Source organism: Apodemus sylvaticus, chromosome 4 (assembly GCF_947179515.1).
Source record: "Apodemus sylvaticus chromosome 4, mApoSyl1.1, whole genome shotgun sequence".
NCBI lineage: Eukaryota > Metazoa > Chordata > Mammalia > Rodentia > Muridae > Apodemus > Apodemus sylvaticus.
The window spans coordinates 2,299,236-2,326,814 of NC_067475.1; the positions used below are offsets into that span (position 1 = coordinate 2,299,236).

The window sequence follows — 27,579 nt, forward strand, 5'->3', positions numbered from 1 at the left end:
CCGGGCCTTGCCCTAGCTGCGCGCGCTGATGTCGTCACCGCCAGCTCCCGGGGCCGCAGCACCGACGAGCCCTTCCGTTGCCCTCACCAACCTCGCACTGAGGAGAAATTTCTTTCGGGTAAGTGCGTCTAACGGGCTGAGAGATCCTCGGGGAAAACATGGGCTCCCTACTTAGCGCGGTCGGGCACGCCTGCGCTACCCAACGTCGCATCAGAACGTGGCAGCGTCGAAACCTAAGGCGCGGCCTATGGCCCCGGGCGCCAGGCTTGGGGATTGCTGGGTGCAGCGAGTCGGTGGTCTTGAGTTGATACCGGAATACAGGATGGCGAGTGACACAAAGCTTGGATCTTAATGATGTGTCCCCCTCCTGACAACTAAAAGCTGTGGTGTATTTGGAGCAGCTTGGACTTCGAATCCTACCTGCTTACAGACTAACGTATGCAGTTGACCCCAAACTTACGAAGCTCATTTTTCACCAATTTATGGATAATCCAATATTACGAAGTTTTTTTTTTTTTTTTTGGTTTTTTGGATTTGGTTTTTTTGAGACAGGGTTTCTCTGTATAGCCCTGGCTGTCCTGGAACTCACTCTGTAGACCAGGCTGGCCTCAAACTCAGAAATCTGCCTGCCTCTGCCTCCCAGAGTGCTGGGATTACAGGCGTGCGCCACCACTGCCCGGCTCTTACGGCTCTTACGAAGTTTTAAAAATAATTTCTGATAATGAAAATGTTGATACTGACCTGGCATGGTGGCGCACGCCTTTAATCACAGCACGAGATAGGCAGAGTCAAGTGGATCTCTTGAGTTGGAAGTCAGCAAAAAGAAGAAAGAAAAAAATTTTTAAATGCGTAGCTTTTGTTGGAAATACAAAAAATCAAAATTTTATTTAATAAGTAGCAATTTCCTGCTTAGTTTTTCCTGGAGTTTACAACGTATTGATGTAACGTTGTACTTCCTCAAACAACGTTTGAAGAAGTAGCTAGCCTTTGACTATCCTGGGCTGGGGATGTAGCTCCCCTAATGTGGGGAAGGTCGTGAATCCTGTGTCCAGCTCAGCACCAAATTCTTTGAGATTGATTTTATATTACATTCCTCTTAAGTTTAGTGTTTGTTTCTGTACACATGAATAGGGTTTCACGTGTCCTGGTGCCTCTGGAAACCGGAGAACAACTTGAGGGAGTTGATTATTTTTCCACCAAGCTTGACAGTAACATCTTTACCTGCTGAGCCATCTCACCAGTATGAATGAAATGGTTATGGGTATGGAGGTGTTTAGAGAGCCACTAGAATGCACCTCCCAGCCAACTCAGTCGGGTTTATAAAGGCAAAGAACAAAATTACAATGTGTTTATGTGCAAGCAGAACAAACTTGTTTACAGAAACATCAGTTAAAAAAAAATTATCCTTAACAACCCCTAACATTGGAGGTCTAATCTTGCTTTGTAGTTCTAAGTAGAGATTTTTAACTTTTAAACATAAAGTTAGCTATCACCGAAATGATTTTTTAAATTAATTTATTTTATGTGTATTGGTGCATTTGCCTTTTTGCCTAAGAAAGTATCATATCCTTTGGAACTATAGTTATTTGATGATTGTGAGCATCCTGCCATGTGGGTGCCAGGATCATACTTTGGTGCTCTGAAAAAACATTAAGTGCTCCTAAATGCTGAGCGATCTCTTCAGTTCCAATTTTTCCCCTACTTTTAAATGTAAAGAATATATGCTAGGAGAAGGCTGCATAACTCTTGTCACCCTAATGAGGAGAACAGTATTAGCTGAAAAGTAGAGTTGGTGTGGTCTGACCATTCTGTATCACATGCAGTTTCACTCAAATGTATTTTAGAGTTTTGTTTTAGAGTCTACAGAATCTCACTATGTGGCCCTAGCTAGCTTGAAACTCACTGTGTAGATCACACTGGCCTCCAACTTGAAGAAATCCACTCTATCAAGTGCTAAGATTAAAAATGAGTGCCACCACATCTAGCATATTTCTATATCAATAGATATGAACTGGCATAAGGATTTGGCTAATACAAGTTCATAATATATTGCATTTTATGCTTATGTAGCATGTGGAAAATAAACAAGTTATAGCCAAAATTATTTCTTGCATTTGAGAAAATTATGTATTTATTGCTAATTGATGGAAACTGGAAGCTAATTCATGAATTGAGCTTGTTTATAAAGTATGGCTGTAGTTTTGAGAACTAGTTCTTTATGGTAGTTGAATTACTTTAAGACTAATGCATTTAAAATGAAACATTTTTCAGTAGTGCTATTTTTAAAACATTGTTCAGTATTTGCTATTTTTAAAATTAGACAATATGGGGACAGTTGGAAGGCTCGGTGGTTAAAAGCACCTACTGCTCTTCCTGGGGTCCTGTTTCATTTCACAGCACCTACATCAGACAGCTTACAATTGCCTTTAACTCCATTTCAAAGAATATGGCTTCTACAAACATCTGCACACTTATGGTGCACATAAAAGCTTATACAGGCACACACATATACATAAATAAAAATAAATATTCTTTTAAATTAGACATTCTGCATTATTGAAGTAGAATAAAATAAAATAAAAGATCACATCTTTGGGGATGCAGTTCACTTATAGAACATTTGCATATTTGCAAAGGCTTTAGTTTCTATCACCAGCTCTATGGAATAGTGAAAAGGACCCCTCCTCTGTCCTGTTGAAGATTAGGCATACCTACCTTTTTTTATGGAGGTGTTTGGCTATGGTTTATTATATGCATTTTATTTAGTGTCTCTTGACATTAAGAGAAAAAAAAAACCCAGACACCAAAAACATAAGCAATCAGGTCACCCAGAAAGTGCTAATTTGTTTCATGACAGAAAGTAAGGCTTATTATCAGATAGGGAAATCCGTTCTTAGCACTACAATTTAATAGTACACTTTCAAGCATGGCTGTGTCACTCATGACATTTTGTGTATATATTAGATTTTTTTTTTCATAGTTGAAAGCTAGAGTTGCCTGGCGGTGGTGGCGCGCGCCTTTAATCCCAGCACTTGGGAGGCAGAGGCAGGTGGATTTCTGAGTTCAAGGCCAGTCTGGTCTACAGAGTGAGTTCTAGGACAGCCAGGACTTCACAGAAAAACCCTGTCTCAAAAAAAAAAAAGCAAGAGAGAGAGAGAACGCTAGAGTTGATGGTTGACTTATTAAATAAGTAGTTTCTGTTCTAGTAAGAGAAAAAGAGGTTAATTTGTGCAGAGTTTTCAAGCACACTTGCTTGCAAAATTAGCAGAGAAAACTTGCTTTGCAGACATTTGTGTTTTTATTTGTTTTTTTGTGAAAAGACTGTTTAGCCTGTGTTGAACCAGTATCATTCTTATATTTCAGAATATTGTCTTATCTGTGAAAGCTGATATCTTATGTTAACTGTTATTGAAAGGACATATTTATTTTCTTTAAAATTTTCAGTTTGCAATTCAACTTTTGTCTTTATACCAGATGACTTCTAAAAGCAGTCAGTAACCTTGCTGCCTTTGAAAACAGGGCATATTTAGCATTTATTCCCAATTTTAAATGTAGCTTTGATTTATATTTTGTTATTATTGGAGTTGTGGCTGTTCATCTTGGTCTCAATGGATGAAGAAAAAGTGTTGTATTTGGGGTTGTGTGTTTGTGTTTCATTGCTTCTCTTCATGCTTATGAATGGTGAAGCAATCACACTGCTCTAACATTCATCATGATTCTAATATATGATGTATTATATTCTAGTATATGCCTTCCTACTTTGTGAGATGGTTCTACCATTGATTTAAGTTGATAAAGGAAAGTATAAATAATCTGATAGTTTACTGAAAATCACAGACTGTTAATTTAAGCTTTGGTGATTAGATTTCTGGTTGTTTTGATTTCTTTTGTCATTTCCTTGACCCACAATTTTTTGTCTACCTGTACTGATTTGTTTGCTTTCTCTATTGTTGAAAATATTGCAATGGTATAGCCAGGCTTGGTGCTTGTAACCTTGGGAGACTTAGAGGGAAGGATAATTCAAGTTTGATACTACTTGTCTATAGACTGGACTGCTAAGTGAAAACCTGTCTCCAGAAACCAACCAAGCTAACCCACAGTTAAATGTATTGGCATATAATGGTGAACATTTAAATATAGAAGTGCAAACGTGAGTGGCCCCTGGTTCTGGAAAGACTCGGTGAAACAGTATTCGGCAAAACCAGAATGGGGAAGTGGGAAGGGGTGGGTGGGAAGACAGGGGAAGAGAAGGGGGCTTACGGGACTTTCGGGGAGTGGGGGGCTAGAAAAGGAGAAATCATTTGAAATGTAAATAAATTATATTGAATTAAAAAAAAGAAGTGCAAACTTGTGAACTCTTCTTGAGGTCCATCATCTAGAAATACCTGTTTTTCACTCTACACTCAACTTACTTACCGTTAATACAGATGCTTATTTTCTATCTTAGAGATGTTGGTCTTGCTTTCCTTTCTCCTTACTTCCCACAAACTACTTATTTGATCAATGTCATCAAAATGCTTTAGGCTTTAGCAAAAACATTTCTGTAGGGCCTTTAAAATGAGAAATTCACAAGGCAAATGTCTGGCTCTTTCTGTGTTCTAAAATCTGCAGATTCTGCATGTCTTGCCTTTTTAGTACATGCATTTCTTACATCTTTATGTTTGCTTTTGGAGAGTTTGTCAGAGAACTGCAATTGGAATAGAGTGGGAACATTGGCTGTCTTTTTTTCTGTTTTTCATGTTATGCTATACTTTTACCATCTCAGAAATCCCTAGAAGGTAGTAGAGACATAGTATTTGGAGACGTTTGTGAGTTTGGAGAAGTGGTGAGAAGAGTTTGTTGCCTATTTCCAGATTCTGTATTTCTTTTGCCTTTTCTGGCAAATCTTAAAAATCACTTAAACTGGCATAGATTGGATACACTTGCTGTTTGTCTTAATATTTTCATCACCTGCTCTTAGCTATATTATTTCTGTGAAAGTCATTAACAATGATAAGTATTTCATTGCCTATTCAACTTAGTAGATCTATGGTGATAATCAAAATTATTCAGTTACTTAGATTGACCAGGAAAACAGTAGATTTTTGAAATAAAAATGTATTTAAGCCAATTTTCCTGAAATTTTTGCTTTTTATTTTGGAATGGCTAAATACTTGAAAATATTCATTTAAATAAAATTTCTTTTTGCTAGCCTTTCTGCATCAGACGCCATCAATTCGTGTACTCAGTAAGTCTCACATAAATCAGATTCTGTGGTTAAAATATTTTATCACAGCTTATTCTTTGATTTAACTCTATAACTTTTATTTAAAAAAAAAAAATCAAGCATATAGGAAAATGTAGAATGGACCAAACCCAAGTTTGATCAAGGACCCACATGGTGGAAGGAGAGCACCTCCGAAGGGCACCATGGCACACACATACACAATAAGTAAATGTAATAAAATGGTTTGTTTGAAATGCAAAACAATATTAAAGATATTCATGTACCTTCCACAGCTAATAAATTGATGGTAAATAACACTGAAAATCAAAAGACAAACCTTGAACTCTTTTGTCATTGTGCTCTTTTGTTCTGTCATTGAGTATTGCATGAATAGTGCATTGTATGTACTCCTGATACTAAGAACGTTGAGCTATGAGAATTTGTAATTAGCAGTGAGTGATACCTCTGATTCATCGAGAAACTACTAACACTATCTTGGGAGTGATTGATGAGTGATAGTGTTGGTGTTGTTTTAACTCTGATGAGGCACATTAATCAGCCCCTCCCTTCTGTGCTTAAGAACTAGAACTAAGTCACTGAACTTGTGAGTAGACCTAGCAAGCCAGTTGCATCCTTGTCAGTATTGGCCAAGAGTTACTTGCCAGTGTAGAGATTTGTAACTCTCCGGGTAAAGTGTGAGGTTTTTAGCTTTCAGTAGTTTTGAGTCAAATAAATTAGCGTGGCCTGTGTGATAAATGACTAAAGTAGGTTGGTGTGAGTGTTCGGGTGTTCAGTGCTCACTGGACAGTAACTTTCAGATTTTGTGCTAGGTTCTGCAGTCTGGGGAATACATTTGAATAACAGAAGCAGTGCTGTTACTAGCTGGTGGCAGTGAGATGAGGTGAGGTAACTTCGTGGCTTGTATAAAGGCATGGAGAAGGCCAGCCTGGTCTGCAGAGTTCCAGGACAGCCAGGGCTACACAGAGAAACTCTGTCTTGTGGGGGAAAGGCTTAGAGAAAGTAATTTTGTATCTTTATATTAGAAAACTGGAATAGTTCAGATGAGGCCGAAGAAATAAGGCAGGGGCTTTTGTTTTTGTAGTGAAGAATATGCGTGTTGAAGCAGGTGTATTTCAAACTGCTGACCGTATACTGAAATATATTGAAGAATTGTAAAACTTGTAAAGGTAAGCTAAAATTCAGTGAGCGTACAGAGAGCCAGGGCGTGTTTGTTAAACTGTCTTTGCTGGAGGTTTCAGCGGCTAGGTGGAGGGATTCAGCCAGAAAGTGCTTCTGGTGCTATGTGGAGTAAACAGGAACCATTTCTGAGGTAGCTCAGCTGGGTGGGCGCAGCCGGGACAGTTGCAGGAGCGCGAACTGGACGCGTACTTCCGGGATCCAGACGCATGCGCGGACGGGCGTGTAGAATTGTGGGCCGGCGGCGCTGCGCGAGGTCGGCGGCCGTTTGTGTGCGGCCGGCGGCCAGTGCCGCGCGCTCTCACTCTGTCTTGTGTTTGATGTGTTGAGCAGGAGGCAGCCCGCGCCATGAGCAACACGGCAGTGGTCCCCAGCGCGCCAGGCCCGGGCCCAGGCCCCAGTGGCGGGCCAGGCGGTGGCACCGAGGTGATCCAGGTGACCAACGTGTCCCCGAGCGCCAGCTCAGAGCAGATGCGGACGCTCTTCGGCTTCCTGGGCAAGATCGACGAGCTGCGCCTCTTCCCGCCGGAGTGAGTACTAGGGCACTGCGGGCCCGCGGCCCTTCCGGTGAGGCGAGGCGCGCGGTCCGCCGGAGCCTAGCGTGGAAAATCCGCGGGCCCGCCAGGCCTCAGGCCGGGGTTGAACGCCCGACTGGAGTTTCAGGAATGTTTTTCCTCTTGATGTTGTTTATACCATCATTTTGCTTTGGGCACTTAATGCTTCCATTAAATCCCCCCTTTAAAAGAAAAGCAAATCCAGTGCTTTGTTAGAAAGGAAGTAAAATTGTTGCTGCTATTCATTTGATGTAAATCAGGTTTGCTCTTGTGATTTTGAACTAGGGAAGAGCGTCAAACCCCAACCCTTCGACAGACAACTAAATCAATAGGCCAGAATGCTAAGTTTTTATATTATCCAGAAATTCATCATAGCTGAATCCTGGTGTGCTTAAATAATTTACAGGATGCTTAAAATTGAATTAGGTTTTATGTGAGTTTTGTCGTGTTTTTAAAAATGGTTTCTATTGCAGTAGTATAAAACAAGTGTATTCATTGTAAGGAACAAAGAAGGTATGAAGATAGAAAATACACGTTTGAAATAATTGTATGCCCTCTAGAAAGAATTATAAAGTTTAGTGAAAACATAGTGGTTAATGGTAGTAAAACTACCAACCAAATTTTGGGGGTCTATGCTGTCCCTTAAATTCAGAATAAATGAGAATCATCAGTTTTCTGTTGTGTGTGTAATCACTAATCGTGCTGAAGTTGATATAAGCCTATGTGTTTGTTATTAAATTTCATGACTTCTCTACTTGAAATATTTTATATAACTGTTAGTGCTTAACATTGCTGTATTCTTAATTTTTAGAGGAAAAATGCAGAGGGTAGGTTAACCATTTCTTAGTGTTTTAGGAACAGTTGTTTGGAGAAGAATCTTGACTTTGGAAATAAACAGGGTAACTCCTTATAAGAGCATACAGAAATTGATGCTCTCTGTTTCATCACATCCTACCCTTCAGACTGCTCCAAAACTAATATTAAAACTTCAAAAAAATCATATATTCAACTTAATTGTCATTTAGTCCTGCAGATTACTAAAAGTCTTATTATAGTCACTCACGTTGTTAATTTTCCAAAGCAACTCTATACTGTATTATAAAAGAAAAAAGAAGTGGGTATTGTATTGGTGTTTTTAGTTTTTGTTTGTTTCATTTGTTTTTTTTTTTTTCCCTTGTAGACCTAGCTAGTGGACAATACCTTAAAGGAGGTTGTGATGGACTTGAGCTGGTCTTTTTGTGATGACATGGGTAATTCCATCATAAGCTGAATAGTTGGGGGTTTGTTTATTCCTTGAAATGATATAGGGTACTGTGTGTACTTACCTACAGAATAGGTCGGCCTTCCTGCCTTTCATAGACCAAGATTCTTGAGTTCATCAGCATTCCGTTTTGAAGAATGCATGTACCATACACATCTACTAAAACACATCAGGCCAGGGAAGGGCTTCTCAAGGGGGCAGGGGTCAACATGGGCTATGCTGACCTCCAATCAGGATCTTCCTGCTTTTACTTCCCAAGTGTTGTGATTATAGACATGGTGTTTATTGTATTGTTGTTGAAGTGAATAATAAAGTATTTAGTTTTAAATGAATTTCACAATGGGTGCTTATCTAGGTAGGGATCTCAGTGAAGCATGTCAGTGTTACACTGTACTCAAAGGCTGCTGTGGACAGATACATTCTTCATTTGAAACCTTCATGGACCAAACATGATCGGTGATCATTTTAATGATCTTACCCACTTTTCAAGAAAAATGTACTTTAATGAGTTATTGCATATTTCATTCTATAATTAGGAAGAGGCAAGGTGAAGTCAGTAAAATTGTTTTCAAGTGATTGTTACTCTTGTAAGTCTTCTGCTTGGAAATGGCCAACACAGTACTATGGTAGAGTTAAAAGACTAGTGTGATGGCCTAAATTGAAAATTCCTACATTTGAGTGGCCATGAATAGGGGGGGGTCTTAAGAACGAAGTCCCTCCTGGGAGAGGGATTCTGATTCAATGGGTTCTTGGTAAACACCGGAATTCACAATTTTCTATGTGCTTCTTAGAAGATACTTTGAAATTCTTTCAGCAGCAGAAACATAAGGGAACTGTTTTTCTTATCTTGCTTCTTGATACTTAAGCTTTTGGGTCTTTCTCTCTCTCTCTCTCTCTCTCTCTCTCTCTCTCTCTCTCTCTCTCTCTCTCTCTCTCTCTCTCTCTCTCTCTCTCTCGAGACAGGGTTTCTCTTGTATAGCCCTGGCTGTCCTGGAACTCACTCTGTAGACCAGGCTGGCCTCGAACTCAGAAATCCGCCTGCCTCTGCCTCCCAGAGTGCTAGGGTTACAGGCGTGTGCTATCACCGCCCAGCTAATACTTAAGCTTTTAAATGTGGTCCTTACACAGAATGAAATGTATTGGTAAGTGAGGTATAGTTAACTTGAAGGCGATGTTTTCTGATTTTCTAAAAAACTGTTTTATATATACTTCAAGAATGGTCTCTCTTTTTTAAAGATTCCTTTTCTGTATATGGGTGTTTTGCATGCATGTATGCCTGATGTGGGGCCAGAAGAGTGCACTACATCCCCTCGAACTGGAATTATAGACTGTTGTAAGTGCCCATCTGGGTGCTGGAAATCGAACATGGGTCCTCCACAAGAAGTACTCTTAACCATCTATTCATTCTAAGAACTAGTTTGAGTTTTTTTGTTTTGGGGGGTGGGGGTGTTCACCACAATTTGGACAACAATTACCAGTGTTAAAGAATGCCTATAATTTCCTAAGGTGTTATTCTGTTGGATTTTAAAAACAGAAGGTAACTTCATTTTGAAGAACTTGGTAAATTAAAAAAAAAAAAAGTGTCTAAGTGCTCATGCTAGGACATTCTCTTTACTATTTCTGATTGAAAACTTTTCTCAAATTCTAGACATTTTTTTAAAATGTGTTCATTGAGCCACATGATCTCAGCAGGAAGGTGTAGGCAGAAGGATCAAGAGTCTTGCAAGGCTAGCCTGAACTTACATAACACCGTGTCTTAAAAGAAAGCCATATCCTTTTAGAAGCATTGAGCATTCAGCTTTGTGGATGCAGATGCCTTGTTGCTTGGTTCTGCACCCTAAGCTCACCTAAGCTCATCTTCACGTATCAGGAAGAATTAAAGTAGAAGGAAGGGTTAATGTTGCTGTGCTGTTAGAGAACCTGAATAGGGTTTCCCACAGTCAGTGGCTAAGATTGTTACTGTCCTGGGGAACTGGTCTCTCAAGTAACTTGTGGTCTGGGTCTAGGAGGCAACCCTTTATGCTAGGAATTGACCTGTTATATCTTTTTTAAAACCTATTCTTCACTATCTTCTTTCACTACCATAGCTTGCACTTTATCACTTGTCTATAGAAGCAATGTGCATTTCCTAAAGTATATGGGGAGGAGGTGCTACATAACATGTATAAATGCCTATGTATGTGCTTTTTTTTTCTTTTGTCTGACAATGGCTTTAAACCAGAAAGCCTTGTTTAAAGTGCTTTGGCTCAGTGGTTAAGGGCACTCACTGACCGCTCTTCCACAGGTCCTGAGTTCAATTCTCAGCAACCACATGGTGGCTTACAACTTATCTATAATGGGATCTGATTCCTTTTTCTGATGTGTCTGAAGACAGTGATAGTGTACTCACATATATAAAGACAAGTCTTTTAAAAAGAAGAATACTTATCTTACATCTATAGATGTAGGGTCAAGGTGAATCAGTTTGGTGTTCAAGTCAAGAATGCTCATTGATTATCAAGTAGATGTAACTTTTGGCTTGTTTTGAGACAGGGTTTCAATGTAGCCTATGCTGGTCTGGAATTTACAGTTTCTGTCCCAGCTTCCTGGGAGATGGGGATTATAGGGTTGTGTCATTGTGTCTGCTTAGGATTACTTTCTACCTTTAAAGTTACACTGTGAAGTTACACCTATAATAAAACCTTGCTATGCCAGAACTGTCACTTGTGTTTAAAAACAGTTGGTGTTGGAACTAGGGATGTAGATCAGTGGTTCAGTGTCTACCCTGAGCTCGAGCAGCACAAGCACATGTATGCACAGACACTAAAATGATACAGTTGTCTCTCTGACTTAAATGGTTTTTAAGCTGCTGTGTTACAATTTTAAGTGATTATAGAAGCATGTCTGCATTGCATCTCTGTTAAGTCATCAGGTTATGCAAGACTTTGTCTTTTCAATTGGTTAAATTAAAATGCATCTATGTATTTTTTTTTTACCTGAGCATTGTCCTTTTGGTGATGTATATGTGTTTTAGCCAGTGCTGTTTTTCTAATGATATTTCTTTATCTTTTAGTGACTCACCTTTGCCAGTCTCCTCTCGTGTCTGCTTTGTTAAGTTCCATGATCCAGACTCGGCAGTTGTGGCACAGCATCTGACAAACACTGTGTTCGTTGACAGAGCTTTGATAGTCGTACCATATGCTGAAGGTTTGTGCTTTGTTTCACTACCTATGTGGGCACCCCTGCCTGGCCATTGGCCACAGTGTAGATGTAGAGTAAGCATCACTAGCCTGTCAGATTCCAAATGTTACTTTGAAACCCTTGTTATACTGCACTCCATAATTATTACTTGGAGATTTTTTTTTCCTTATTCTAAAACTGAGGAATAAAGTTTGTTTTATAAGGTAATTAACTTTTTGCTATCTTTAAAATGTTTTTAAGTTTTCTAAACAGAATTCCAAACTCTGATATATTATGTTAAGTATTAAGAAGTCCCAAAGGTAAACATTCATACCATATCATTCTCACACAGAAACCTTCAAATTAGTGCATGATACTTTTGTTCTAAAATCAGTAGCTAAGTCAATTTTATTTTCTTTATTCTCTCACTCCTACCTTAAAATAGAACAAAAACAAAAACCACATGCTGAATTCCAGTATACCAAGGGTTGCAATAATTTTAGTTTTTGTAAAAGTTTAAAATTTCCTATAGTTTAGGTGCCAGATGGGCACTGGGTGTTTGTTTTATGGCAGATTTTCTTGTTCTTGTTATATTTTCTAGAATATCTCAAAATAATAAACTCTTCTCTCTGTTGTGTGTGTGACTTTTGTAGTGGAGAAGGCACATGCAAAACCCTCCCAGATGGCTGGACACAGTGGGTGCTCTGCAGCTGCAGGCTCTAGACACTAACTAAACCAGCGAGCACTCGAGCCCCCAAGTGTTTCCTGCTGTCACCATTTGTTAACTGCATTTTCTCTCTTTTTACGTTTTAGGCTGTTAAAGTAATTTGACAGAAAAAAAATGAGCAGGTTTTTGGATCTAAAAGCCACTGTGACAGGACAGCACTATTTTAATGCCATTTTGTAAAAACTTTTCTAAGGCATACTTTACAATTAGCTTGTTCCCAGTAAACTGCTGCTTGGTTTGCTTTTGGTAACTATAAATCTTTATTTGAGGAAATCATTGACGTGATATACGTACTGAACTTTAACTTAATAACTTAATATACTGGCCATGATCTACATGCTTTCCCTTTCCTTTAATAAACTGGTTAGTGGAAGCTGTATCTTGTAATTGTTGCTTTTTAGATGCTTCTTAGATAATTGAAGACAAATGTGAAGATTTGCCACCATACTTTGTGAAAGTTGGAAATGTCTAATCATAGAGAATTGCCTCTGGTTTTTCTAAAGAAATTATATTTGGAGATGAGTTAAGGCATGCTATTTTGGTAACAGTGTATTAAAATTAGAGATGTGAGGCCAGTAACAATGTTTCTATGAAAGAAAGGTCAGAAGTTGATTTAGTGTATTTTGGATAAGCAATTCCTTTTATTTCAGTGTGCCTAAGATAAGACTTAACCACCACCTTACACCAACAGAGAACTTTACAGAACTCAATTCAGGATGAGTAAAGTAGACTGTAGGTCTTGAGACGGTCATGTGAGTAATTTGCAGAGTGCTTCAGTTAGCCATAATACAATGAGCTTGGGATGGAATATACGGTATATCATATATCTGGGTCTTTATAATTATTTTAAGCCATAGTAATTTTTGTAGATGTTTTCGAAAGTGAGGTTTTGGGAAGTATATTAGAGCTTTAGAAATACTCAGTTCAGGAATATGTTTTCGCTGCATTTAATTTGTGGTATGATGTGCTGTATTAATGTTACCTCCACAAGTAAACTGATATATTCAATCCCCTTGTCACCATTCACTTGGTTTTAGCCCTTAACACTTGGTGTTGGCTCTTGGTCAGTGTGTTAGAACAATAGACCAAAAGTATACGGTAAGAATAGCCTCACTTGGTAAAACATAGAGATAGATAGCTGGATGTGGAAGGTGCTCTTAATAGTAATGGATTTGGGGACATCTAGGTTCCTTGGTTAATGTTTGTTTCTTTTGTCTGTTTCTTTTTCTTTCATTTCTACACATTCATGCAGTATTTCATGGTTCTATCAAAGCAGCAGTAAAAAAAAAATACTCTTGACGCATGAAAATTAACTGGTGAGGGGCCTCATTGCTATTTTTAAATTGTAGTTTTGTTTTTAGTCCTTTTTTAATCAGAGGATCAGATGCATGACTTTTTTTAATGGATGCAGATCTTCTCTCAGGTGTCTCACAATAAATTCAAGAGGATTTTAGCTTGCCAGAAATGTTGGAGATGCACTTAATTTGAGTAATATATTGATACTTAATATATCCTCTTGAGACATAATTTTGCATGCAAAATTATCCCTTTATCTTTGTAGGTTTGTTAATATTGATGCATTAATGCCCTGTATCCAAATGATCATCTCCCCTTCCCTCCATAACTCTCGGTATCTAAATTGATGACAGCTCTGACACAAGCAAGATAGCAGTGCTGTGTAGTATACATTTGTTTATATTATCGGCACTTCTCAGTGTAGGTGGAAGGAACCATTACCTTTATTTAACAGTGGTTTTTCTTTTTTGTTGTTGTGTTTTACAGTTCTTTTCCCTGGTTCAGCCTGAACTATATACCAGGCCCTGCTGAAAATACCACCCAACAGTTTTCTTCTGCAGCTTATCCAGTTTCTCTTAAGTGCCCTGTACATATTGTATGTTTTATGATGAGATGCAGTTTCTTAATATGTATTACAGAAATACTACTGGTATTTGCAAATATGTAGTTTAATTGTATTATTGAACTCTCATTTTGGGGGCTTGGGCACATTAACAGATTAATCCATCTGTATAGGGCTTTTGCTGTTGGATAGAATTTAAATTGTCTACATAAATAATTTGTCTTAGGACCTTTAGATTTTATCTGAATACACAGATTAGGCTTTAAAAGTAGGCATACATGTGGTTTTGGGCTTAAGGAGTTTTGAACAAGTTAGATATTGAACTGACACTATATAGCAACATTTTTTGATACGGTTAGCATGGCACATATTGGAACCTAAAGCATTTTACTGTACAGGTAAGGAATGTGCCATGTTTTACCTATTCTCTCTCTCTCTCTCTCTCTCTCTCTCTCTCTCTCTCTCTCTCTCTCTCTCTCTCCCCTTCCTCTTCCCTTCCTTTCTCCATCCCCTTCTTTTTCTCCCTCCCTCTCCCTCCCTTTCCCCATCACTCCCCTACACACATTTCCCCTGTGTATTCAGAGACCTTCAGAAACATTCATATTCATGAGTCAGCAAAAGCCCTACTCTTGATTCCAACAGAATATTTCCTTTACATACTTTCCTTCTTTTAATTTTTACAAAATTTGTATGGTAGGTGTAAAGAAAATCATAGTAACTGTACCATATTATTAACCCCTAAATCAAACTTTTTTTGTCTTGTGTATCTTGATTTTTCTGTGTGCTTTATAGTGAAGCAGCCGACACGAGTCGTTGTTCATAAAACAGCTTTTGAAAGTTGAGAGCACACCCCTGGAGAACCGACTGTGCTTGCTTACGTTTGGTTCATGACTTAAAAATCGAGTACAGGTGATGAAATCTTGGCAGTGTTAACAAAACAGTAGTGTGTATTGTGCTATTTTTTTACTCTAGAAACTTAACCATTGTAGAGAAAAAGGAAACAAATTTTCACACATTGAAGTTTCATTCTGACATAAAATTAATGATAAATAATCATAGAGATCAAACTTTATATTTTAGCGAACATAAGTACTTTCAACAAACTCAGGTGGTGTATCAGGGAGACATTTTCTGGGTGTTTTTGTGTGTTTTCTGTCTTCAAAGAGGGTGTGTTCTCATGCAAGGATGTTTCCCTGCAGGAGTTATTCCTGATGAGACTAAGGCTTTGTCTCTATTGGCACCAGCTAATGCAGTGGCAGGTCTTCTGCCTGGTGGTGGACTCCTGCCTACGCCCAACCCACTTACCCAGGTACTTACACCATTGAATTCAGAAAAGGTTTATTTGGTGTTTGAGGTAGTATTTGACAATAGATGACTTCAGCTCATAAATGGAAAGTATGACTGCCTCTGTAAAACATTGCATGTTTGTGTTAATTTGTGGTTTAACTAAAACTTCTGTCAGGAAGAAGACAGGATCTTGGCAATGTAAATCAGAAACAAGGGATGATTAGGGGAAAAGAGGTGGAGGTTACCATACATCTAATAAGTAAATAGCGGTCCTGTGAAGAACAGTGCTGCAGAACAAGAGCACAAACATTTTGACCAGAGGACTTAGTACTGAGATTTCTACTTTCAAAGTGTGACTGAGTGGTTTTGGGAGAAAGTCTGCTCTCAAAGATAGTACCGGGTGGACAGGATACAATGGCTTCCAAAAGAAGCCTTTACCTTAATATCTAAACAATAATCATTAGACAGCATTATCTAAACAATAATCATTAGACAGCATGCATACATGACAGTAGCCAGAAGAAAAGTACTTAGGGTCCTGTCATCATAGCACAGAGCTGGGTTTTCATTGAGGATGCAATGAGTACTTAAGGTTATTCTGAGAGGGCCATTTTTCTTATAAATCTTAGAGGAGTAATGTTTTATAACAAAAAGGTTGACCATTAGATGGACAAGTGTGAGGAACTACAAACCACAACCTTTGTTTCTGTTGATATACTTTTACTGGGACATAGTTATGTCTAGTTCTTAGATATTTTGTACAGCAGAATTTGAGCCATGCAGTAATGATTTTATACCATTTAGCTGTTATGACACTATACACATAGCCTACATAAATGGGAAAGTTCGTGTCTAACCCAATACTGAAAGTCAAAGATGTTTTATATAAAAGACCCTTAACTGTTGCAGATTGGCGCTGTTCCCCTGGCTGCGTTGGGAGCTCCAGCTCTTGATCCTGCCCTTGCTGCACTTGGGCTTCCAGGAACAAACTTAAACTCTCAGGTATATCTCACCTACCTTTCATTTATAAACTTGTATTTGTAGGGTATTATTTCATTAAACTTGCATTTCAAAGCAAGGATTAGCTGCTTGTGTTGTAGTAATCTTTTTATTCTGTTAACTCATTTGAAATAGATTTTAAATAGCCACTGAATCAGTCATTAATCCTTAACACATTAGAGAATGTTTTGTTTCTCAGTTCTTACTTTATAGAGATGTTCTGTTACTCTTAAGGAGTTTCAGATTTTCTAAGTCTTTGGAATAAACAAGAGCTGATCCTATAAACACAGACTACTCAGACTTATTCTTGAAAAGTTGCTTCCACCCTTTTCTGTACCCTTAGTGACAAAGTCGCCCATTGTTAGGATTCGTAATTTGCATTTTACCTTTTTGCCATGGATGTACACAGAGCATTGTACTTTATAGGTTGCCAGTTTGTCCTGGAACTTTTCAACAAACTTAAGAAAATAAAATAGCAGTCACTTCAGTCATCACAGTGTGCTCATGGTCTCTCTCTCTTTTTTTTTTTTTTTAGTCCCTTGCTGCAGACCAGCTGTTGAAACTTATGAGTACTGTTGATCCCAAGTAAGCTTTTTCCTTTGTCCCTGTTTGGTGTAACTGTCAATATGTCTCACTGTGTAATATAGTTTTGCCATATTTTCACTATGTGGTCAAGCCTGAACTCAAACTCCTGTTCAAGTGGTGGGGTTCCAGGCATAGACACCACACCAAGTTGAGAACAGTTACTCTGTTATATAGCATTGTAGAACAGTTACTGTTAATAGAAAAAAAATTAGCTATTCCTAGGACATGCTTATTACATCATTATGTATTATATTGTAGAAACAAGAAAGGGAATCCAAAATTAAGCCCAACTGTTATGAGTTTTCTTTTGAGGGTTTCCTAATAATTGTGAGTGGTTTGTTACAGAGTGATAGCATGAAAGTGGTATTTTGATGATTTATACAAAATACACATTAGAGTCTAGGCATGGTGGCACAAACCTTTAATCTCATCATTTAGGGGACAGAGGCAGGTAGATCTCTGTAAGTTTGGGGCCAGCCTCGTCTATATAGTGTAGACTGGCTACATAGTGAGACCCTGACTTTTAAAAAAATCAATAAAGTACACAAAGCATTTTCTGTAATTAGTATTAAACATTCATTGTGGCAAAGTATGTGCGTTGAAATGGGAAACGTGCTGGGGTGGTGGTGCTTGGGAGGCAGAGGCAGGCAGATTTCTGAGTTTGAGGCCAGCCTACTCTACAGAGTTAGTTCCAGGATAGTCAGACCAAACAGAGAAACCCTGTCTCGGAAAATGAAAAAAAAAAGAAGAAGAAGAAGAAAAGAAAGAAATGGGAAATGTATAGAAGTGCCAGGAGAAGGGACCACAAAGAAAAACATCTTGGCTTTTAGATCAGAGTCTGAGCCCTGGGGGAGGTGGGAATTGGAGAAGGAAGTACATGTTCGGGGACTAACACTACAGAGGTACTCTTACCCCAGTGCTTAGAATTCTTTCCTCCTTGATAGATAACAGATTCGTGGGACTTTTTCCAATGTAGACTAAGTTGGAGTTTTATTTCATGTCTCCTGGAGTTAGTTAACATCATCACTATTCGTAAGTAGGAGAACATGGCAGGAGAAAGGACGTGGTTTAGTAGGTTACTATCCCCACAGACCAGCAAATTAGTAGCACCCGTGCATTATGTATGCCCACTCTCCTACCCTTGTCTGGCCTGAAACTTGCTGTATAGATCAGACTATCATAGAGATCTGCTTGCTTCTGCCTCTTGTTGGTAGGATTAATGAGTGGGCCACCACACCCAGCACTCTTTGGAAAAACAAACAAACAAAAAACTTGTTTTTCCTTTAAAAAAAAAAATACGTTTAGTGAGGTGCTATGCGTGCATACAGGCTACAGTGTGTGTTGAGGTTAGGACAGTTTTAAGGAGTTGGTTCGGTCATTAGGCTTGACATCAAGAGCACTTGCCTGCTGAGTCATCTCAAGGGCCATTTGTGCCTGTTCTTGATGACATTCTTCTCCAACGATAAATGAGGTTGTTTAGTTTGTTGGATTTGTTTTTGTTTTTTTTTCCTTGCATGTGTAAGCACTTGAAGGCAGATCATTTGTGAGCTATTGAACACTGCCTTAGTTTCTCCCCATCTGTATAGTCTAAAAGGTAATGCTTTCCCCCTACATTGTTGGGTTTTTTGTTTGTTTGCTTTTTGGCTTTTTGAGACAGGGTTTCTCTGTGTAGCCCTGGCTGTCCTGGAACTCAACTCGGTAGACCAGGATGGCCTCTTACTCAGAAATTTGCCTGCCTCTGCCTCCCAAGTGCTGGGATTACAGGCATGTGCCACCACTGCCCGGCTGCTCCCCTAAGAATTTCTAAATCCTTTGATGAAAGGTTAACTTTAGCATCAATATGTTCTCTTATACTAGCATTTACCAAAATTAATAAGTATTTTCTTACTCCAGATCTCTGAAAGTAGCACTTCACTGAATGCTTCTTATTAAAATGGTGGTCCCGGTATTTTGCTCTCAAGTATTATTTACAAAGATGATGTGTGAAATATACCTGTTTACTTGAAATGGAAGCTTAAATTTTAAACTATTTCTTGTTTTAGATTGAATCATGTAGCAGCTGGTCTTGTTTCACCAAGTCTGAAGTCAGACACCTCTAGTAAAGAAATAGAGGAAGCCATGAAGAGAGTACGTGAAGCCCAGTCCCTGATTTCTGCCGCTATTGAGCCAGGTAAAATGCTCATACACATTTTCCTTGAATGTTAAATTTTAGTTCTTGGTAAAGCTGGTAATGGCCTACATGTAGAAGTTGTTGAATAACATTCTTGTCGTTTTTTGTTTTGTTTTTAAGACTTTCTGTATTCTGAGACACAAAAATCATGTAGTAGAGTGCCAATCAGATACTTTTGGGTGGTGGTAGGAGTTGCCGAGAGGGAACCTGGAGGCTTGTGGATGCTAAGCAGGTATAACCACCACTAAACGAGCTCTGGACAGATTGTCTTTTTGAGGTTGATTAGATGAATTGTCCCAGTGTATGTGTGTTACGTATATGTAAATCTCGTAATGAAGCACATTTTCTTAAATAATGTTTGATTCATTTTTTTTAAACTCCTATTCCTTAGTAAGTGGAAATGTTATTACTTGGGAAGTAATTTTGAAGTATAAATAATAAACTGATAGCAAATGCTATAAGCATATCATCTGATAAGGTGTCAAGTAAGTAATAGGGGTCTTAGAAGTACAGCTGGATTTGTACTGCTATAGAAGGTCTAACTGCTTCTGTTAAAAACCGAGACTGAAATGACTGGTTTACCTATAATGAATTCTATGGTTGTATGGCTTTACTTTAACATACCTATCAATAAAGGCATATGAATGAAATAACCAAATAAATTAGTGGCATCATTTGGTAATAGTGAGCATGTGAACAGGGCAATGGATTTAGTTGCCTCTTAGATCCTGAGTTAAAGAAACTTGATATGTTGGAAATGAGGCAGTTTTGTTCTACATGTACAGTTGAGAATGGGCATGTATTAGGAAAAAGCTGGCTTACTAACATCAGTCAGATTCTGTCACTAAGGTACAGGGACAGGAGAATAAGTCATGGTTTTGGCTTTAAATTTTGATATAAGTTATACTTAGGTACTAGAGAAAGGCCGTGTTCTTGATATTTTTTATGTATACATGCACAGCTGTGTATGGTGTGAACATTTCATTGGATCAGAATTTGAAATGTTTATATTAGCGCCTGAATAGTAGGTATATTTGTGGACTACCCTCAGTAGAGACTTATAAAGAACAAAGGAGAAAGCCACAGAGTTGCCTTGAGCCCTCAAAAGCATTTCAGATTAGATAGCAAATGAAACCTCAGTTAGCAATTACAAATTGCCATAGGATTTACTGAAAGCTGAGGAATCCTTTCTCTGAAACCTCCTAGAGTGGAAACATGCATTTATAGCATTTGAGGGTGTCTTATAAAGGTTGAAATAAAGACAAAATATTCTTTGAAGGCCAGCATATTGTCTCATTGGTTACATGTGTGCTTCTGGACAGCTGGAGGGCTGGACTTTGATTCCTGAATCTCACACATGTGCCTCTTGTTAAGCATTTCTTAATACAGTTTTGTTGTTTTTGTTTTTTTTAAATCAGACAAGAAGGAAGAAAAGAGAAGGCATTCAAGATCAAGATCACGCTCGAGGAGGAGGAGGACCCCCTCATCCTCCAGACACAGGTTAGCTCTCTTGACCATCAGCTAGCTGTGCCTTGAAGACCACCTCCTTGGTAAAGTGGGTCTAATCATTAGTCATTGCTGCTCATGGAGTCCTAAAGGGGTGTTCCTTGAGCATTTTAGGAGAAAGGTGAACAGGTAATTCCTACTTAAAACCAAAGCAGTGTTATGTCCTTTCACTGACAGGAAACCCCCTCATCCTCCAGACACAGGTTAGCTCTCTTGACCATCAGCTAGCTGTGCCTTGAAGACCACCTCCTTGGTAAAGTGGGTCTAATTATTAGTCATTGCTGCTCATGGAGTCCTAAAGGGGTGTTCCTTGAGCATTTTAGGAGAAAGGTGAACAGGTAATTCCTACTTAAAACCAAAGCAGTGTTATGTCCTTTCACTGACAGGAAACACTAAAATGTTACAGTTTTGTCAAAAAGAGCAAGTAACTTGAAACTTCTCCCTGTGTTCTAGATCTAAACTCTACTACCCAAAGTCAAATCTAGACCTGTGTAGTGAATTTGTTCTCATCTCCCACAATGATTATACCCTTTTATAAATATGTAAGGTTTTGTTTTCTGTAACAGAGTGGGTCCCCCTCCAAACTTAGGAGTCTTTGCTTTCACACTCTAAAAAAATAAAGTCAATGTACTTTAGCATGTGGGTTATATCTAACCATATTAAACATTATGAAAGTCATAATGGCTAATCCATATCATTTTACATAGCATACAATATAACCTACCACCCAAAATAAGAGTTTGTTGTATTTCACCAATCTAAAGTTTTAACTTAGTAGAAGAAATAGGATTTTACATTCAAATTTTACACTACTTTTGTTTACTTTTGCTGTTTTCTCTGGGGGATTTGTTTTGAGATAGTCTCAGTATGTAGCCTTGGCTGTCCTAGAACTCAGTATGTACACCGGGCTACTCACATAGAGATGAACTTGTTTCTCGAGGTGCTGAAGTTAATGATCATATCATCATGCTTGGCTCACATATTTAATATAATATTTTTATTCTTTAGAAATTACATAGTTTATTTTGATCATAGTCATGTTTGCATATTTTAAAACCTAGCCTCTGGACCAGCACTTAGAAAAGAGTTTTCATATTTTCGGGAGGTTATAATTACTGCTTGATAAATTATCCAAATTTGGCGTGATTTTTGGTTGCTACCCAACACTATGCACTGGCATTTAATGATATCTCAGACTTCGTCAGAAAACCAACAAATCAAACTCATACTTTAAATTTTCACGTTTTTATTTCCCTTGGAAGGCAGATTTTATTATTGACGGCAGATTAGTTTTCCTTAAAGGGATAATATGCTTTGTTTATTTTTAAGAAATCATCCTTCACATGCTCAGTTCAAAATACCTATGTCTGTTGGTTCCTGGGAGATTATATTTTGTCATGGAATCTTCTGGCATCAACTTGTAGCGTATACATGTATTAGACTATCAGTTGTATACCCAAGCACAAGTGAGTGCACATCATGAACACACATCAGTAATTTCTGAGGTGAGGTCTAGAAGATAACTGGGCTAAATGATGATCGCAGCTGAAAAGAGAAATTTTCTCTGGTGCTTGATACGTATAGCTCTTATCTGAAATGGGTTCCGTGTACATTTTATATCTATGCATAAGAATTACTGATTTACACTTTTAGGCGGTCACGAAGCCGGTCAAGGAGGCGGTCACACTCCAAATCCAGGAGTAGGAGGAGATCCAAAAGTCCAAGACGGAGACGATCTCATTCCCGAGAGAGGGGTAGAAGGTCAAGGAGCACATCCAAAGCCAGGTACATTTGTCCAAAACAGAAGCAGCAGCCACAGTTCCTGAAACCCCAGTGCCGTGCTTCTTTGTTACAGAATTGGTGAGGTATGGGGAGGAGACAGGATGGAAAAGAAACATGGCTTGAGGATGCTGCTCTTGGTTTTCTTGTCTCCTGCCATCCTGAAGGTGTAATATATCTTTTTTTCTTAATTCTTTTTGCCATCTTAAAAAAAATTATGTGTTTGAGTGTTTTGCCTATATGGGTGTCTATACCACATGCATACCTGACGCACAGAGTCTAAGAATCAGATTCCCTAGAACTAGAGTTACAGTGGTTGTGAGCTGCCATATAGGTAGTGGGAATTGATCCTGAGTCCTCTTAATTGCTGAGCCATCTCTTTAGCTGCTCTAACACTTCTTAGTTACCTACCTGTTGGCTCTCCTCTTTTCCATTTAGTCACTGCTATGAGTGTGGGTTTAGGACTCCTAGACATTCTTTGTGTGCCAAGGAACTCTAAGCAAGCAGCTAGCTGTGTTCATTTATCTTCATGTCATCATCAGTAGTTGGAAACACTCTTGAAAGATCATTTATGGTCTAGACATATAGCCATCCATATTAGAGAAAGTCTGTAATATGACTAATAAAGTTAAATTGAGGATTCATAAGATGAAAAAATAAGTGGTAATTTTTTCTCCACTTAAAAATGCCTTTTTAAGACTAGTCTTGGGGCTGGAAAGATGACTTTTAACAATTAGAATACATGCTGCTCTTATAGATGACCTGGGTTTAGTTCCTGGAACTAACACCAGATTCTTACATCTACTTGTAACTCCAGGTCTAGTGCATCCAACATTCTCTTCTGGCTTCTAGGCACTTATATACACATGGTACACATAAATTCATACAGAAACATACATGCAAGTTTAAAAATATATCCTTTAAAATTGAGTCCATCTTTTCATTCAGAGAAAAATTCTTTTAAGTCAATGGTCTAGTTTTGAATAACTAAAAATAATAATAGTTTCTGTTTTCCTTACCCTTCAACCATTTTTCATTGGTGATGAACATGTACCTTAACTAATCAGAAGGAACTGTTTACATACACAGAGAAGGAATCCTGGTATTCTTTTTCTTAAGACCTTTCAATTGAGAACAAGGAAGTCACACAAGAAGGATCCATGTTCAGTGATAGCTGTACAAATTCAGGTATATTGATCAGTTGCTGAAGGGAGAATATAATGGTATATATAGCACACACTTGTGCCTTGAAAGACCAATAGAGTGCATGGTGTACTTGAGAAGGTATACTGGAGCCTGTTGGGAGATTTGGTAATAAAGGCTGTCTGACAAGAGAAGATGACTGCTGGAGGACAAGGACGAGAGTAGGAAGGAGTCAAGGTAGAGTGTATACTGTGGGATTAAATAGAAATGAATTGGGAAAGATCTGTAAAGAACTTTGGAACTGAGTGTAGTGTGGTACCTATCCATTGTAGTGGAGTCAGATGTCACCCACTAGCCCAGAGTATGCAGTAACAGAAAAAGGAAGCAGGTTTGGCTTAGTCTGAGATTGGCATTTTCCTCAGTATGTGTACACTGAAGGAAACCGGTGATAGAGCAAATGATTGGCTGTGGTCCTTTATTGGATTCTTACATGGTTACAGAGTTCAGGAACTTGTCAACAAGTGAAAAGGACTCAGCAACAGTGATTAAGACCATTGAACTCAATACCAAACACAGGAAACTAGCCAACATCTTAAATACTTTTCTCAGCACATAGGCCACTTTTCTGTTGGAGATAAGTTCTAGGTGAACTGTCACGAAAAATGGAAGCTTAGAAAAATTTTATTACAAATATGCCATTTGTCATAAGGGTGAGATTACATTGAATGACTTGTTGGTCATCATACTTTTATTAAATTTTGTTAGAGACAAAAAGAAAGAAGATAAAGAAAAGAAACGTTCCAAAACTCCACCAAAAAGCTACAGCACAGCCAGACGCTCTCGGAGTGCAAGCAGGTAAGGCAACAGCACCTGAGGCCTGGGGGGCATGACTGTTTTCAACAGGCCACAAGAAGTCCAGAATCAAACAAATACCTCAGTGTTGAGAAAATGAGGCTTAGACAGCCAAGCCTTGATGACTAAGGTGTCCTGATTTCAGGGGTAGCTTCATTATGATATGTTAACTATAGTCACGAGTTATGCTCAAGAATGTTTACTTTCCCAGATAATAATTTGGTAAAAAATTAATGGGAGGAATTTTAAGGGCTGACTGTCATTTTAAGGCTCTAGTAACTATATATAAATTTTTAGTCAGGATAGAAGTAACGGGATGTGGCAAACTTTATAGAAAGCATTCTTAATGTTCAACTCCATTTCAATCAGATGTTCACAAATTCTTGGGTACAGCATTTACCAGAAGTTTGTGCCATGTTTTTCAAAAACTTGAAAAGTTGGATCAAAGACTTGAAAGGCAATTCTATAAAATTTTTAGAAGAAAACTAAAATAAGCTTTGGTGTCCTTGAAGATAGAATGCCAGTTCAAGGCTAACTTAAACTGTATGTGACCCTGTCTCAAAAAATATCATCAAGAAAGTAAAAATACTCCAGAGGGCTAACTACAGGGCACATTTTTACATTATATATGATAAAGAATTCCTTCCAGATCTATGCATCACAATAGTCTTTTCTTAAGCTTGAGATTGTTATTGCCTAAAACAGTATTGTGAGGCAGGTCTTAGGCTGTGGAAGCTCCTAATGGAGCTGGTGAGACCACACTATATTTTAAAGCCTAGTTTGCACATTTGTGATTCTAGAGAGAGAAGACGACGGCGAAGTAGGAGTGGTACAAGATCCCCTAAAAAGCCCAGGTCTCCTAAAAGAAAGCTGTCCCGCTCACCATCCCCAAGGAGGTAGGGGTATCATTTATATCTGTGATTTATAATATTTGGGACTCATGTTTTTTAAATTAGATTGTGTGTGTGTGTGTGTGTGTGTGTGTGTGTGTGTGTGTGTGTGTGTGTGTGTGTGTGCAATAATTTTCTTTGGGTGCAATTTAATGCATTGTTCTCTTTGAGATTTTTGGAGGTAATTAGCACTTTAGGGCTCTATCAGGTTTAAATTCTTTCTTTGATCACCCAGTGTTTCAAACTGGGCTCTTTGCATTCTTTCTAGACAGCTTGATTAAGCTCATCATCTTAAGACCTATTGATCACTTAGGAATGAAACTGCCAAAAGTTCTACAAAGCAACTTTATAAACACATCTAACTATTCTTTCTAGACATAAAAAAGAGAAGAAGAAAGATAAGGACAAAGAAAGAAGCAGAGATGAAAGGGAACGATCAACAAGTAAAAAGAAGAGGAGCAAAGACAAGGAGAAGGAGCGAGAAAGGAAGTCTGAGAGTGACAAAGACGTCAAAGTAAGTACACAGACTGGGGTGCTAACACCATGGTGCTGCTGCTGTTTTATCAAGAAGTGTTTTCCTTTGAAGAAGCTTATTTTCCCATTCTCCTTGGCAAAGCAGGTGACTCGGGATTATGATGAAGAGGAACAAGGCTATGACAGTGAGAAGGAAAAGAAAGAGGAGAAGAGACCAACAGAGGCAGTGTCCCCTAAAACAAAGGAGTGCTCTGTGGAGAAGGGAGTGGGTGATCTTCGGGAGTCCAAAGTGAACGGGGATGATCACCATGAAGAAGACATGGATATGAGTGACTAAGCCCAAGTCTGGCTGCAGATGGGCCTCAGTGTCATTCCTTGTGATCCCTAATGCTGTGTGTGTTCATCTCACCTAGGTGTATACAGCTGCACATTACCAATGGCTTCAGAACACCTGATCATGACCTCTAGCGCTTTATAGCAAAAGCTATAAAGTGGTACCCGGGTGACCAGCATTGCCATGGTTACATCCATTTGCGTGATCAAGCAGCTGTGCAACTGCTGCTTCTAACACAGATGAACAGCTGCATGCATCTCCAGCAGGCATGGATTGTCTCTGTCTCTGATCCTCAGTGCGTTCACTTAGAATATTTCTAGAGTTTGAGTCCTTGCCGTGATAGAGCCATGTAGGGAATGCACTGATTGCATGTTACCCCAAACGTCATGAAACTTTCTGACACAGTGACCTATTTAATGGTCTTGTTTGTTGACATGACAAATTAACATTCTTAGAGTTACATCTGGAAAAAAGCATTTGTGATAGATAAGCCTTTTGAGCCTTGTGGCTAAATTTTTGTGGCTTTGTTTAACTTTCAAAGGTTATATATGCACTAACCTTTTTTTGATGGCTAAGTAGGCTTTAAATTACAGTAAAAGTTTTTCAAATAAAGCTGGCTGTAAAATATGATGTTTTGAATTAGAGTTGTTCACTTTTTCATAGCTACTTATGTTTTTTTTCCCCAATAATTTATTTCACATCTCTACCAGTGAACGCAGCCCATCACTAGAAAATGACCTTGTCCTGATTTTCAGTTTTCAACTTTATTAGTTTTAAACCTCACTGTTGAACAAGAAGTGGTGGTGCATTTTAAATTGACCTTCATGTGCTTTTAAAATATGACAGCTCTCCTTGATAATGTACTTTTATTTGATCTCAAGTTGTATAAAACCAATAAATTTGTGTTACTTTGATTGCAGTAGTATCTTATGCACAGTGATTCCATGTTATATGCAGACTAGTTAGGCAACTGTTTTCTTAGTTACAAGCTTCACTTTTGTGCAGTTAAAAAACAAAAGTAGGCTACAGTCTGTGCCATGTTGATGTACAGTTTCTGAAATTGTTTTACAAGACTTTGATAATAAAACCCTTAAACTCATAAGTCATGTTTCTACAGAGCTGCATTGTGTTTATTCACGCATTGAACATATGTCAGTTACATCATTCCCTGTCTACATGTTCAAACAATAACTGGAGTCCATCCCCTCAGTAGAGATGCCAACAGAATTGTCTACCTTCTGTCTAAATTATGGTTTAACCTGTGTTTTAGATATAGGACTGAGGTCATACAACAGTGTCTTGGGAATATATCACCTATACCTAGCAAATTTATATTTTCATTGAAATTACAGAAATTTGCCTTTCTGAAATCATATGTTGTTAGCCACATGTTTGTGCTGTATTGCAGTATTAAAAAGGTAAATGGCTATTGTTGGGTGACTTAGAGGAAGATTGAGATGGGTTTGTAGTCTAAAAGATTTGAATATAAATTACTAAAAACTGAATTCTGTATTTAAAAGCATTTTTTTTAGTTTTGAGTAACTTTTTAAAGATGGTATAAAACTTTAAATTTGGTTTATGACAAATGCATAACTATT

General features: G+C 38.3%; 1 protein-coding gene and 1 long non-coding RNA gene across 5 annotated transcripts; both read left to right on the forward strand.

Moving 5' to 3' along the window:
- On the forward strand, positions 1-27,083 carry Srsf11 (serine and arginine rich splicing factor 11). 4 transcript variants are annotated; one of them, XM_052178849.1, is made up of 13 exons: positions 1-118; positions 6,737-6,933; positions 11,271-11,404; positions 15,162-15,271; positions 16,159-16,251; positions 16,784-16,833; positions 18,876-19,003; positions 20,422-20,503; positions 22,163-22,294; positions 24,197-24,286; positions 25,063-25,179; positions 25,549-25,687; positions 25,790-27,083. In XM_052178849.1, exons 1-13 carry the CDS (start codon positions 29-31, stop codon positions 25,982-25,984), a joined length of 1,557 nt encoding a protein of 518 aa, XP_052034809.1. In that variant the 5' UTR covers positions 1-28; the 3' UTR covers positions 25,985-27,083. The 4 variants fall into 4 exon arrangements, with proteins under 4 accessions (XP_052034809.1, XP_052034810.1, XP_052034811.1 ...); XM_052178850.1 differs by having other exon boundaries at positions 25,793-27,083; XM_052178851.1 differs by having other exon boundaries at positions 25,084-25,179.
- On the forward strand, positions 11,411-14,430 carry LOC127682527 (uncharacterized). The gene is made up of 2 exons (XR_007977378.1): positions 11,411-13,420; positions 13,887-14,430. It is a non-coding gene; the product is annotated as an uncharacterized LOC127682527 (long non-coding RNA).
- Positions 27,084-27,579: the final 496 nt, after the last annotated feature.

Coding starts and splice junctions, on each gene's coding strand:
- Srsf11 (XM_052178849.1), top strand. CDS start 29: ATGTCGTCACCGCCAGCTCCCGGGGCCGCAGCACCGACGAGCCCTTCC. Junction 6,934..11,270: donor CTGCGCCTCTTCCCGCCGGA/GTGAGTACTAGG, acceptor TTTATCTTTTAG/TGACTCACCTTTGCCAGTCT. Junction 11,405..15,161: donor AGTCGTACCATATGCTGAAG/GTTTGTGCTTTG, acceptor GTTTCCCTGCAG/GAGTTATTCCTGATGAGACT.